We start from the raw sequence: 13,361 nt of genomic DNA, 5'->3' as shown, positions 1-13,361 counted from the left end.
GGATTCGAACCCGCCACCTTAGGTGTATGTGGCTGGTGCCTTAGCGGCTTGAGCCACAGGCGCCGAGCCTGCCAGCTTGCATCTTCTGGGTGGGTGAGGGGCTTGAGCGGGCTGGGGTGCCGGGACCTGGCATATGTGCTGCTTGAGTTTTCTGGAAGGCTCCTCCCTAGTCAGGAGCCAACCCCCACCCTTGACCAGGCCCATTGGGAGAGGTTGTGTCATGACAACTCAAATCTTTGGTTTTGAAGATGGGTGGCCACCCTTCAGATGAGAGACTCAGGCACATCCTGGGCTCTGAACCTGGGGGTGATTTGGGTGTGGCTTCCTGATCCTGTGGGACAGGCAGGGCTGGGGCCTTGGGAGTCTCAGTGTTGGGTGAAGAGTCACAGTGGTACCTTCTGGTTCCAGAGGTTAGCTTTACATGTCAGTGTCATCTCTGATAGAGGGTGAGTAGGATACTGGGGACAGTGTCCTGACAGAGGCCACGCAGCAGGCTGGGTAGGACCAGGTGGAAGAGCAGCGATGGTTGTCTGTCGTTACTGAGTGTACTCCATGATCCAGGCCCATCTTGCAAGCCCTCCTTATACCTCATGGCCCCCTCTGGGGAGCAGAGCAGGGCAGCCATCACACCTCCATTTGACAGAGGAGGAGACACCCACAGTCTCCATGTCTAAAGCCAAAGTCTCTGCCAGAACCCTGGTGCTTGTCCATCCTCACAGAGCAGTGTCCCTCCAGGTTAGCTCCTTTGCACCAGATGCAGTGGCTCCTTCCCTGGTCTGGACCCTGCCTGGGGCTGACACAGTGCTCCCAAGTGTGGGGAGTTCTGTCTTTGCATACACTGCAAGATGCAAGGCATCTTCTTACAAACTGAACCTTAGAAAGAGTCGCAGCCAGTGTCTCTCTTCAATCATGATCTTCCCGTAAGGGGGAGGCCACGTGATCCCACTCAGTTGCCCAATGTTTTTTCTTGGCCTATAGGTGCTGCAGCCAAGCAGAGCATCTGCATTGACCAGGCTGTGGTCTTCATTGAAGACGCGATCCAGGTGGGTGGTGCCTATACCCTGTGGCTGGATCTAGGTGATGGCTGCCTGCTGGTCAAAAGCCTCCTGGCCCTGCCCTTCTGTGCTGTCCTGGGCCCAGCCCTCAGTTGCTGGTTAGGATAATGGTGATGGCTGAGCCTCTGGGCACAGCTCTCCGTAGTCCCTCAGGGACATCTTCTGAGGCTGTCATTGACCACCCCTTCTAGGTCCTAGGTGGTGGTGGGGCATCCTGGAGGATGTCACAGTTGCCCTGGGGTTGGGATGGTTGCCCTTGCCCAGAGAAAACAGCCTTTCAGGCAGGCCAAGGAAGTGGCTGTACCTTCAGCAGATGCTCCCTGCGTGTTTGCTCAGGCACCTGCCTGCCCAGGCTGTCTGGCCTTAAGGAGCGCTTGGCTGCTGGGTCCCACGCAGTTTGCTGTGGTCTGAGCCTGTGGGATCAGGGCAGGCCTTGCCCATGTGGCCATCCGCTGACTCAGGCATGTCTCGGGTGAGAGGGGGCACTGCCTGTAAGTTTGCATGGTGAGGGGCACGGGTCAGAGGGACACCTGCTCACGTACCTCTCTATGATCTTTATCTTTTAGTACCGCTCTATCAACCACCGCATGGACCCCCGCTCGGTGTGGCTTTATCGATGGTATTACTCAGACATATGCCAGTGGTGAGAATCCTCCTGGGCTTGCTTGGGGGAGGGAGGCCGGCCTCACCTGGCCTTGGGATCTAGGCAGGTCTCCTCCCCATGAGTGCAAGGAGGCTGGTAGCCTCCCTCCTTCCAGAGCAGAGTCCAGCTTCTAGATGGAAGGTCTTCTTTGGTGACAAGGGGTTCCTTCCAGAACACTTAGATTAGCCAAAGGCAATCAAGTCTTGACCAGATTACTGGTACTTATAGTAAGGAGTGTCCACAGCCAAGAGGTACCAGCTCCCACCTTTGGACCAGCAGAGTCTGCCCTGCTGGTCAGCCTTTTGGTCACAGAGGGCTGCAGTTCTTGCATTTTAACTAGTTTTTGTCCTCTTTCCAGGACTTTGAGCTTCACCATTTTTGTGATCCTGGTTTTGGCTTTTATTGAGATCCCTTCTTCACTCAGTAAGACGTCAGATGTGCGCCACCGCTCCCTGCCCTGGGAGCCGCCCTGTGGCCTAACGGAGAGCGTGGAGGTACTCTGCCTGCTGGTCTTCGTAACCGACCTCACTGTGAAGGTGAGGTGGGCAGCAGCCCAGGCGCTGTGGCCCTCTGCACTCGCTGCAGTGGCCTGGCCATCCTGGCCTGACTGCTTCTTTCTTAATTTATTTCTAACACTGTTGGAGCTGGCTGCTTCCTTTCCTTACTTTACACTTTGACCCTGGTTTCTTGGGCAAGTCTGGGCCATGAAGCAGAGGCTGCGTCAGCTCTTCTTCCTCCCCAGAAGTCCAAACTGTGCTGGGGGGAGGGGTATGTAGCCTAGCAGGGCCTCTGGGAATGGTCAGGGATCTGGCAGTGCCACTGTGAGGAGAGACCCCAGGTGAATAAGTGAGGATCAGGTGGTCTATCCACGGCTCACCCTGCCACCCCCAAAGGGAAGAAGGAAGGAACTGGATGTGGGCAGAAAAGGGTCTCTTGCCCACATAGTAGCTTCTGTGTGTCTGACTGGATTCTGTCTGTGACCCAAATCCTTCCAGAAGCTAGAGATGGGCCCTGTTGTGCTCATAAGCTCCTGAGCCTTGTTGGGGCCTTAGTGACTTTTCATGGGGTGCAGGATGGCTGGGTCTCGTGTGGGCCATGCATTTGATTGCTTTTGTCAGTGATCCCAGCGCCGTAGTCCCAGGCCCACCACAGCTACATGTACACCCATGGCATTAGGTTGTGACCTAGGCTGCAGCCTGCCACAGGGTCAGCCCTGCTGCTGCTTGGCCTGGCCTGTGGGCTCCTGTGGCCTCACTTGGTCATGTGGTGGCTTTGTTCAGTGCTGTCCTGCAGTCTGCTGTGGGAGGGTTGGGTTGTGTGCTGAGTGGAGGATGTGGCTGGACTGTGGTGTGTGCCGCTGCAGGCCCCAGGCATTTTCTTATTTCTTCATTTTTAGCTCATCACATCATGTGATTAGCAGGTCTGGGCATTGTGAAACTGGAACTGACACTGGTGAGAAGTTGTCATTAGCCTGTTTTGAATGACTGGCACTTTGGGGAAGTCTCTAAAGGTCAAAGAGAGCATCTCGGCAAGCTGTGATCTCTGCAGACAGGAACCCTCTGTTACGAAACTGTACTCAGTTTTTTTTTTTTTCATACTATTTATATATATATATATATATTTTTTTTTTTTTTCCTTTTTTTGCAGTTTTTGGCTGGGGGCGGGCTTGAACCCACCACTTCCAGCATATGGGACTAGTGCCTTACTCCTTGAGCCACAGGTGCTGCCCATATTATATATTTTTTATTGAGGTTTAATTTATGTAAAATAAAATGCACAGTTAAGATGTACAGTTCTTAGGTTTTTTTTTTTTTTGAGACAGAGCCTCAAGCTGTCCCCCTGGGTAGAGTGCTGTGACATCACAGCTCACAGCAACCTCCAACTCCTGGGCTCAAGTGAGAGTTCTTAGGGTTTTAGTGAATGTATTTGCCCAGGTTTCTCCCATCCTAATTAAGACATGAAGCATTTTAATTTTGCCCACATGAACAGCCGCTGATCTGAGTTTTCCCTGCCTTCTCTCAGAACTCACGCAGATGGAATTACACAGGATGCACCCTCTTGAGCCTTTCTCTGGTACAACGTGTTTCTGAACTCCCCCTATCTGTGCTCTGTCTGTCTACCGCTAGGATTCTCGAGTGGGAATCTTTACTTGTGACCTTTTACATCTAGGGTCTCTCCCTACTTTGCAGAAGTTTATAGCCAAACACATTAGGAGGGAAGCAGTGGGCACCGACCTGGGGTTCTAAAATGGGATATAGGCAGTAAATGTCGAGTCTTGACAGCAGCCAAGTGGACTGTTCTGTGGCCAAGGAAGACATCTATCTGCAGGGGCCTTAACATTGGGGTTCAGGCTGAATTGGTACAAGGGTGCCTGGGAATCTTCATAAACACAGGCTATCAGATAGTTGTTGCTGGGGGTTCTGGGTTGTGTGTCCCTACCTTCTTGGGAGGGACTGGTCTTGACTCCACCCTTGGGCTCTGGCTGCTGTTGAGCTTGAGGTTGTTGCTGAAGGTCCTTGCATTTTGCTTTCTTGAGTTTTGGTCTGTGGTTCTTGAACCAAACCTGCAGTACTGTTGGATGTATGTCTATTTTTGAAGCCATCTCTTTCTGAAGGCTGGGGTTTGGGTATGGGTTCTTACCGTACAAGACTTTCAAAGCTTCCAGTTGCTTCTCGGTGAAAGTGGTTCGTCTCCTGTGTGAATGCATCTGGTGGTTGCCTTTCGGAAGCTCCACATGCCTGACGTCTCCTGACTAGATGTGCTCCTCTGATCAGACGTAGGGATGAGCTGGTCCCAGTTTTTGAGGAAACTGAGGCCACAGAGTTAGATGCTGTGCCTCAGGTTGCATAGAGAGTCTAGTCACCAAGCTGGGGGCTCTGCCTGGCTCCTGGTCAGTGCCTGCTCCCTGAATGCTCTCTGGCCCTCACCGTTTGTTTCAAGGGGCTCTTTGTGCTCTGGTTGCTGCATCTCCACTCATCTGCAACGGAGACAAGCCAGCCCCAGCCCTGAGGACAGCCCGGAGGGCTTGTATTGGGCCCCTCTGACTGACTGGCTGCCGGCCGGCTTCTCTGGCTGCTCACTGGCTGGCCACTGTTTCTCTTGCAGGGCTACCTGTTTGGGTGGGTCCATTTCAAGAAGAACCACTGGATGGTGGTCTACGTCGGGGTGCTTTTCGTGTCGCTGGTAGACTGGATTGTGTCCGTGAGTCTCCATTGTCAGGCGGTAAGTGCTGAGGCAGGGAGCTCTGCGAGGCTGTAGGTGCCAGGTACTGTGGCCCAGGTGAGTGCTGGGTCAGGGTCTGAGGCCTATGACTGTCCTGCACAGCTGCCTGGTACTGCCCACTCTCTGTAGCCCTTTAGTCACCCATCGGCCAGGGTCCCTCCTTCCCACCTTGCATAGGAAGGCACTGAACCCTGGAGAAGCCATGAGGTTTCCCTTGGGTTATCCTGTTGGTAAGAGGAGGACACTGGGAGCAAGTTTCAGGACGCCCTAATTCTTGGCTGTCCACTTTTTGGCCTAATTCCTCAACTTGCAGAGTCCCCCATAAAAGCACCATCCAGGGCCTCACCTCGCCTAAGAGTTACCTACCTAAGCTCTGTGAGGCCCAGCAGTAAGAAAATCCATGTCCCTGGCCTCCTGTTAACCTCTTCACTGCAGGATCTTTGTATCTGAGCACCCAGAAGCACCTCCCCATGGTTTGGTAGCGCAGAGCTAGGAAAGGTTGGTTTGGAGTCAGCTGTATCTGCCAGGGTCTATCAGGTACTTTAGTAAGGAGAATTGAGTGTAGGGACTTACAGAGATGTTAAGGAACCAAAAAAGTGAATTGGGAACCCAGTGGAAGGCAGAACAGCAGGAAGCAGTCCCACACCTGGATGGCAGGGTGGGAGGACACAGGAAGGAGGTTGGGGTTATTAGCATTTAGAAGCTCAGGGCTGGGGCCCATAGAGCTGAGACCCGCCCCACCGGCACTTGGTGTCTTGCAGAAGCTCAGTGATGTTGGTTTTAGGTCCTGAAAAGCTAGAGTGCTGTGGCATCAACTTAGCTCACAGTAGCCTCAAACTCTTAGGTCAAGTGATCCTCCTGCCTTAGCTTCCAGGGCTGCAGGCACCTTCTACAATGCCTGGCTAGTTTATTTCTTTTTAGTAGAGATAGTGTCTCGTTCTTGCTCAGGCTGGTATCCAACTCCTGAGCTCAGGAGATCCCCTGTCTCAGTGCCTGGCTGGTCCTGCTTTTTTTTAATGGCTGAAGTTCTCTGGTAATTTTTCCTGTTTTGTGTGGGTATACTAAGAGGTGCCCCAGAAGATACCCGATTCAGTCTAAATGTCCGTGGAAATTGGAGTCCTTCACCCTCTCAGCACATCAACCCCCTTTCCATGAACAAGTTACTGTCCAACTAGTGAGTTCAGTGACTGTCCCTGCTGGAAGCATTTCTCCTTTGGGCATGGACACTTCCAGACCAGGGGAGCCCAGATTGTCAGAGTGGAAGGGGGAAATGCTGCTGCTCCTGCTTCCTCACCTGGTCCTAGTTGCTCCTGACTAGGGAGTAGCCCTGCCGAGTGTCCAGGAGTTCCGAGCCCATGCTGTGCCCTATATGCCACCGCTGGCAGCAGCACTAAGTATCCCTGAGGCTCTTGTGCCCTTCCTGCAGGCCAGCTGCTGCTGGTGAGTGCTGGGTCCCTGTTGCCTCTGTGACCCAAAGTGCAGTTGCAAGGATGTGAGGTGGTGGCTAATTCCCCACCAGGCTCATCCCAAAGTGTCGTGGGTGTGGTGACGGAAAGGGGCCCAGAGCACTGCTAGAGGAGGCAGGGCTGCTGCACTGTGCCATGACAGCAGGGGACAGCCAGCCATCTGAGCAGAGACCAGCAGGGAGGGCTGCTGTTGGCCAGCCCAGGTGGACTGGAGCATCTGGCAGGGCCTGCTCCCTGGGGCCCTGCAGGCCTCCGTCGGAGCAGTGCCAGCCATTGAGGGATTTTGGTTTTGAATAGGGAGCTGACAGCTCTGTGTTTCCAAGACTAGATGTGGAGTAGGTTGTGAGGTTGGAGCTGAGAGCTTGGATTTGAGATCTACTGTGGGAAGAATCTAAAGGATAAACATGATTCTTAAAGTCACAGGATGGATGATTTTGGATCAGGGTATAAAGCCAGAGGGAGGAGATGCAGGGCCAGGCAGGGCCAGGCAAAGGGCCTGCTGGAGGCTCAGGGAGCCTAGCAGCAGCCCATCTGGTGCTGAGAGTTTGAGGTAGGGCCGGGGGGCATTTGTGGTTTAATGACTCGGGAGTGGGCCCCATGCCTCAGAGAGGACAGTTGAGGGGACAGGAGCAGGGAAGTGTGGAGCGAGGGGGGTTTTGTTATGAGTGGAAGGTGTGGTAGTGTGTTGGGGGGAAGGTGACAGAGCCAATCCGAGGGGGCTGGGCCCATCACAGGAAGTGGGAAGCAGGGTCTGTGTGTGTGTGAGTGTATGTGCAAGTGTGTATTAGTGTGGACAGTGCAGTGTGTGAGTGTGACGGGGGTGGAGAGCTCCTGGGTGTTTCAGGGAGTGTCAGTGTCTTTGGGGGGAGGGAGAGTAGAGGGAAGGAGGATGAGGTTGAGGAGGGAGGAGGCAGGGGTGGTCCTCTGAGAGATGGGCAGGAGCTTAACAGGGGCATGCGGGCGGCCAGGTGCTTTCAGAGCAGGAGGCAGATGTGGAAGGAGGCACACCAGCCACTGTGCTTTTCAGCTGTGCCCTTGGTGGGCATTGGGAACAGCCTCTGACATGGACAGGGACAGAGACTCTGTGGTGGGGGAACCCCGAAGTCAAGAGACATGAAGGCCCGAGCTGAGGAAGGAGAGTGGAGGCGTGTGACCCGGGGAGGGCCTTAAAGCCAACTCCGGGACCCAGGCCCCCAGGCAAGCCCAGGCCTTGTAGGGTGGCCCGAGGACACTGGGGTCTCTGGTCTGTTTGGCCTTGTGGTGGCAGGGATGGGGTGGGACTTAGGACATGGGGATTCTCAGTTGCCTGGGTCTCTTGCAGCCCCTGCGCGTGCGCCGGGTCCTCCGGCCCTTCTTCCTGCTGCAGAACTCCTCCATGATGAAGAAGACCTTGAAGGGCATCAGGTGGTCGCTGCCGCAGATGGCCAGGTGGGCTCTCGGGGCTGGTGGGTGGGCCATGCTGTGTGGGGCTCCTCACAGCGGGCTCTCTCCCTCCCAAGTTGGCAGGGAGGCTGGTGGTGGGTGTCCTAGGTCCTCTGGCTCCAGTTTGAAGGTTGGGAGTCCTGTGAATGTTTTTCCCAATGGGTCTGGTTGGCCACTCCTGTCCTCTCCATTCCCTCTGTGACCGCCCTTCCTCTCTGCTGTCTTCTGTGCAACTCGGTGTTGGCGTGCCCTTGGGACTGGCATGCTCTCCATATAGGCTTTCTAAGGCCAAGTTGCTCCTGACGTGGTTCTGTCACCACCTGTGTTCCGAGCCCAACCTCTGTCCAGCCTCCACTCTGCCTTGCCTTCCTGGACCCCTGTCCATCTGTTCTTGTCAGTGGTAGTGCTGCTGAGTCCCCAGTGGTTCCTATGCATGGCCTCCTAACTGCCAGACCAGATGGATAGAAGTGGCCTCTCTGGTCTGAGGGTCCCTGGTCCTTCACACTGCTTCTTCTGGGCCCCCGGGGTTGTATTTGTCCCTGAAAAAGAAAGGGGGCTCTGCTAGGCAGCACTGTACATGCTCTGGACTCCATGGTTGAGCACAAGGCAGGTGCTTGGAGGAGGAGGAGGGACCAAGATGCTGCCTGGTTCTGACCCAGCTCCTGGGTTACCCCCTTAACCGAGCCTGGCAGGCAGGTCGCTGCCCCCAGGCCCTGCCCATCCCACCTGGCCTGTGGGCTCTACTTTGCCTGCTGCTGAGTGCCATGTGCTCCCCAGTGTTGGGCTGCTGCTGGCGGTGCACCTGCTTCTCTTCACCATGTTCGGGATGTTGCTGTTCGCTGGCGAGAAGGTGAGGACCTGGGGGACCGGGCCATGACGGGGCTGCCCTGAGCTGGGACGGATGCAGGCGCTGGGCTGGTGTCTCTGTGTTTGCTTAATCCAGTGCAAACTGTGTGCTAGTTCTTGGGCTAGGTTGGCAGAGGTGGAGAACCAGGTTATGCCACCTGTCTGAGACACCTCAATCTCCCTGTCCCCTTTCTAGCCCCTCCCTGTGTCCCTCCTTGCCCTGCCTGTCAGGCAGCTCACCTGGGTGATTATGCTGGTTCTTTCTCCAGTGCCTGTCATACCTCTCATATCTGCTGACATCTGGCGTTCCCTGTAGCCCCCCAGGCTGCACCAGCTTCCTGGATTGGCCCCACTTCTCACACCCTCTCCCTGCTCTGTCTGCCCATCCTCTTCTCTGGCAGACTTGTTGCTTGCCTTGCTGTTCCCTACCTGCAACGTCGTGTGTCTGTCTGGGACAGTGTCACTGTCCTCAAGGCTGGGGCTGGCTGCTTCTCTCTTGCTTTGTCCTGGGAGTGTGGGCAGTGCTTGGCCAAGGCTGGTCTTTGTGAGTTTGCAGTGACATTTGGGGCTATGCCTGTGCTGTCCGAGGAGGGCAGACCGAAGGCTGTGCCTTCTAACCTTAGGTAGAAGGAGTCAGCCCCAAGGGCCTGAACCCCCCCACCCCCAGGTGTATGTGTGTGCATGTGCATACGTGTGCATCTGTGTTTGTGCATACGTGCGCATCTGTATCTGTGTCTGCAGGTGTCTGTGTGTGTGTGTCTGTGTGTGTGTTTGTGGAAGGCAGGGGCAGCTGGGTCACTACGGTGGGACAGCTGATGGAATCTCAGTGGTGGCTATAGTCACTGCTATTTCCGAGAGCCCAGGCTGAGTAGGCAGAGTCGATGTGGGGGGCTGGAGGTGGTAACAGGCTTGGTCTCAAGATTGGGACTGTGGGCCTCTGTCTCAAAATGGCCGAGTGTCCCGAGGTACCTGCCAGGGTTGGCTTCTCCAGGTGTGGGTTTCTGCCCATGAAGGGGAACTGGGCTGAGCAGGGTGGTATTGTTTAATTGTGGGGAAAGATGGTTGCTCATTGTGGTCTGGGCAAGAGTCCAGGTTGCCTGAGGTTGCAGTTCAGATGAGCGTGGGCTGGTGGCCAACCTGTCCTGGGTTCCTTGACCATGGCCATTGTGTTCCCTTGCCAGCCTGGCCTATATGGGGAGCTGGGCCTCACTCCTGGGTGGCCTTTGTCAGCATCCCATGGGCCCTGCCAGCTGAGAATGAGGGCCTGGCCTTGTTTTCACACCTTTGTGAACACTGTACCACGCCAGCATGTATGTTACCTGTAGACCTTTGTCACCATGAAGTTCTGACTTGGAATTATTTTTAAGAAATGGGCTTGGGCTCGGCGCCTATAGCTCAACCGGCTAAGGCGCCAGCCACGTACACCTAAGGTGGCGGGTTCGAATCCCCAGCCCGGACCCGCCAAACAACAATGACGGCTGCAACCAAAAAATAGCCGGGCGTGTGGCAGGCGCCTGTGGTCCCAGCTACTTGGGAGGCGGAGGCAGGAGACTCACTTGAGCCCAGGAGTTGGAGGTTGCTGTGAGCTGTAGTGCCACGGCACTCTACCCAGGGGGACAGCTTGAGGCTCTGTCTCAAAAAAAAAAAAAAAAAAAAGAAATGGGCTTGGTGTTGGGGGTGTGTGGTCCCCCAGCAGCAGCAATGGCCTCATCCCACTTGACAGATAAATTTCCAGTTTCAGGCCACAGCCTGGCACAGGTTCATCATTGCTGGTTGGCAGTAGCTGAGTGAGAAACCACGTTCCTTTTCCCCTGCAGAGCTATGGCTCAGTCTGGGGTCTCCACAGTAGGGAGGTCACGCCTGGGGTCTTCTCCTGGGGGCATGGATTTGTAGGGGAAGGAGACTTGCCAGGAGGCACCTAGTGTGGCTCTGGAGATCCCGCCTGCCTTGGGGAGATCCCTGGGCCTCGATGTCCTTGTCTGTAAAATAGCACAGGTGCAGGAACATTCCTCAGTTGATGTGAGCCCAAATTGCCTCACTGTGGTAGCTAAAGCATGTCACCAAGCTGGTGTTTTTTTGGTCCTGGTCTTCTCTGGAATGCATTCCCACGTCTTCACGTTTTAGCTGTGCAAGGGGCTTGGCTAATTAGTCAGGATAGGCAGTTCCCACAGTGGGTGCTTAGTGTTTGGGGGTTGTTTTACATTTAGGAATGTGGCAGGTCAGGGTGGGTGGGGGCAGGCCCAGGAGTGCTGACCTCAGCTCTCTGATCCTGTCATTCCTGGGGTCTAGGGTGGGCATGGCCTGTCCTCCAGGCCCCTGAAGGTGATACCCTGGTGGGGCTGCCTCCTCTTCCCTCTCCCCCAGCAGCATCCTGCCCCTGTCTGGGGCTCTGTGCCTGGCAGCACTCAACCTTCTAACTCCTGTGTCCCCTACCTCTGTAGTGTTGGCTCATCTGTCCTAGGGCCCCTGACTGTGCAGACTGGGGGCAGTGCCATTTTATGTATGAGGACTTGGAGGCCCTGGTGTTTGCAGTGTGGCCCTGGGCCCTGAGGGAGGAAGGGCATTCCGTGCAGGAAAGAGTCATCATCGTGGGTGGCCCCTGGCAAGGGCCTGCTCACAGAGTTGGTCCTCATGATGAGAGAGTTTTGTATACCATGTGCACCTGTCCCCACAGTTCGCAGTGACAGTCTTGTTTACAGGGGTCACCCATCTTCTGGCTGAGAGGCTTGGCAGGCAGTTGCCTGTGTGCCCAGGCCCTTGGGAGAACCCTGGGCTTGGAGTCCTGAGTAGAGTTACCACATACTTGCTGTGTTTCGAGGCTGGGAGCCCTCCTAGGAGGGAGGCAGGGTAGGGAGTGGGCGCAGAAGTCCCTTGCTGGTAAACCACAAGACCAGGCCTCTGAGTCCTGTGGGCAGCTGTGGGCCCTTAATGCGCAGCCTGTAGAGCAGGTACGGGCTCTCCTGTTGGGAGGGGGAGTCGTGACCCAGGGTCTGGCTCTTCCCTCCCCGTGTGGCAGGCTGTGATGCTCTTAGCTTAACTGGTGAGGGCTTTTCACTGTGGTTCTGAGCAGACCTGCTTCAGTGGCCAGCATCTGTGTGGGTGTGTAGCCTCCCTGGACACCTGCTCTTGTGCCAGGGACTCTGAGTTTGGTCCTGTCTGGCCATGAACTCAGAATCTCTGAGAAATGATAGGAGGAGGCAGGTGCTGGGCAGCTGGGTGGATGGTTCCAAGTTGTTGGGCCCAGGGTCTGGGGCTCTGCTGGCCCCACACTCAGCCCATGGGGTGGGGGCCTAGTGGCTGTTGGAGTTGCCACTTCCACTCTTAGCAGGATGATTGGCAGAGAAGGGAGAGGCAGACCTACTTCCGGAACCTGCCGGATGCTCTGACTTCACTCCTGGTGCTGCTGACCACCGCCAACAACCCCGATGGTGTGTGCGGGGCAAGGGCGGGAGCCTGGGGTGGGTGAGGGTGCTGCCTTTATCTCGGCGGGGGACTTGGGGGGGAAGGGCGGTGTTTCCTGCTGTCCTTGGTCACCCTGAAGTTCCTTGTGCTCCTTTCTGTTCTCCACTTTCTTCTTTTTCAGTGTCCCCTTTCTTCTCTCCTCTTCTCTTTCCCATGTGTTGCTTTTTTCTTTCCATCTGTACTTTTGCTAGCTCTGTTTTCCTTCTCTTCACTTCCTCCTTCCCCTCGTCTCCTCATCCTGAGAAGCTACAAGTGATAGGCATCCTTTCTGTGTGTCAGATGGCAGTGCTCAGTAGGGTTCCTCTGGTGGCCTCCCAGGCCCCGCTGTCAGGCGCCACTTGGCAGCACTGTGCATGAGAACCCTGGGGTCTGGGCTGGCTGTGGCGCTTGCTGTGTTGGGGTGCTGACACATCCGCCAGCTGTATAGGTGGGCTGTGGCCAGGAGTGGGAAGCTGTGGTCCTCCTGGGCTGCGTGGGGCCAGGCCACCCTGGCTGGGCCTTTCATACTGGTCTCAGGCATGGTCACCAGCCATAGACACCTTCCCAGGAGGGCAGCCAGGGATCTTCCACATCCAGGGAGTGCTGTACTGCCAGGCCCTGGCTGCTGTCCCATGTGTCCTACAAGTCTGGCAGATCATCACAGGCAGAGCTGAACTGCCCGTGAGGAATGTCACAGGGATGCTGACTTCACTTCTGCATAAGGATGATCCTCCTTGCTAGGGAATTCCTTGGTCCCAAGAGTGTGCAAATGGAGGCGTGAGGATAGGGATTTGGATGAGAAGCCTCAGCGCTCCCAGGGCAGAGCCTCAGTTGTGTTGAGCTGGTGGATGGTGTGGGGTCAGGATGTGCCCAGGCTGTCAGTGGATTTTCAGCTTCTTGGGTGTCTTCTTTCTCTCAGTGATGATTCCTGCATATTCTAAGAACCGCGCCTACGCCATCTTCTTCATAGTCTTCAGCATAATAGGTGAGTGCGGGCAGAGCTGTGTGGGTCAACTTGGCTAAAAGTCTTCCCTGGTGACGGGATTCTGTGTGTTCAGTGTGGGTGTATCCTGCCTCCGGACCTTATAGCTTCACCTCAGTGTCTCCCCATAGCCTTACCTCAGTGTCCCCCTGCCTTAGTTTCACCTCAGTGTCCCCCACCCTTAGTTTCACCTCAGTGTCTCCCCATAGCCTTACCTCAGTGTCCCCCACCCCTTAGTTTCACCTCAGGGTCCCCCACCCCTTAGTTTCACCTCAGGGTCCCCC

The 13,361-nt window shown here is 55.6% G+C and overlaps 1 protein-coding gene across 1 annotated transcript in view; it reads left to right on the top strand.

The window, feature by feature from the left end:
- Nucleotides 1-13,361, top strand: part of TPCN2 (two pore segment channel 2) — a 36,880-nt gene that overhangs the window by 4,177 nt on the left and 19,342 nt on the right. The window contains exons 2-9 of the mRNA XM_023518294.1: nucleotides 879-1,043; nucleotides 1,622-1,698; nucleotides 2,057-2,234; nucleotides 4,804-4,920; nucleotides 7,708-7,814; nucleotides 8,586-8,658; nucleotides 11,980-12,082; nucleotides 13,015-13,080. Of these exons, the coding sequence (XP_023374062.1) occupies nucleotides 879-1,043; nucleotides 1,622-1,698; nucleotides 2,057-2,234; nucleotides 4,804-4,920; nucleotides 7,708-7,814; nucleotides 8,586-8,658; nucleotides 11,980-12,082; nucleotides 13,015-13,080 (886 nt within the window). The remainder of the gene's footprint in view (nucleotides 1-878; nucleotides 1,044-1,621; nucleotides 1,699-2,056; nucleotides 2,235-4,803; nucleotides 4,921-7,707; nucleotides 7,815-8,585; nucleotides 8,659-11,979; nucleotides 12,083-13,014; nucleotides 13,081-13,361) is intronic.

Source organism: Otolemur garnettii, unplaced genomic scaffold (assembly GCF_000181295.1).
Source record: "Otolemur garnettii isolate 467f Iridium unplaced genomic scaffold, OtoGar3 scaffold00134, whole genome shotgun sequence".
Taxonomy (NCBI): domain Eukaryota; kingdom Metazoa; phylum Chordata; class Mammalia; order Primates; family Galagidae; genus Otolemur; species Otolemur garnettii.
The sequence above is the reverse complement of the archived record's forward strand: the minus strand, read 5'-3'. Positions and strand labels throughout refer to the sequence as shown.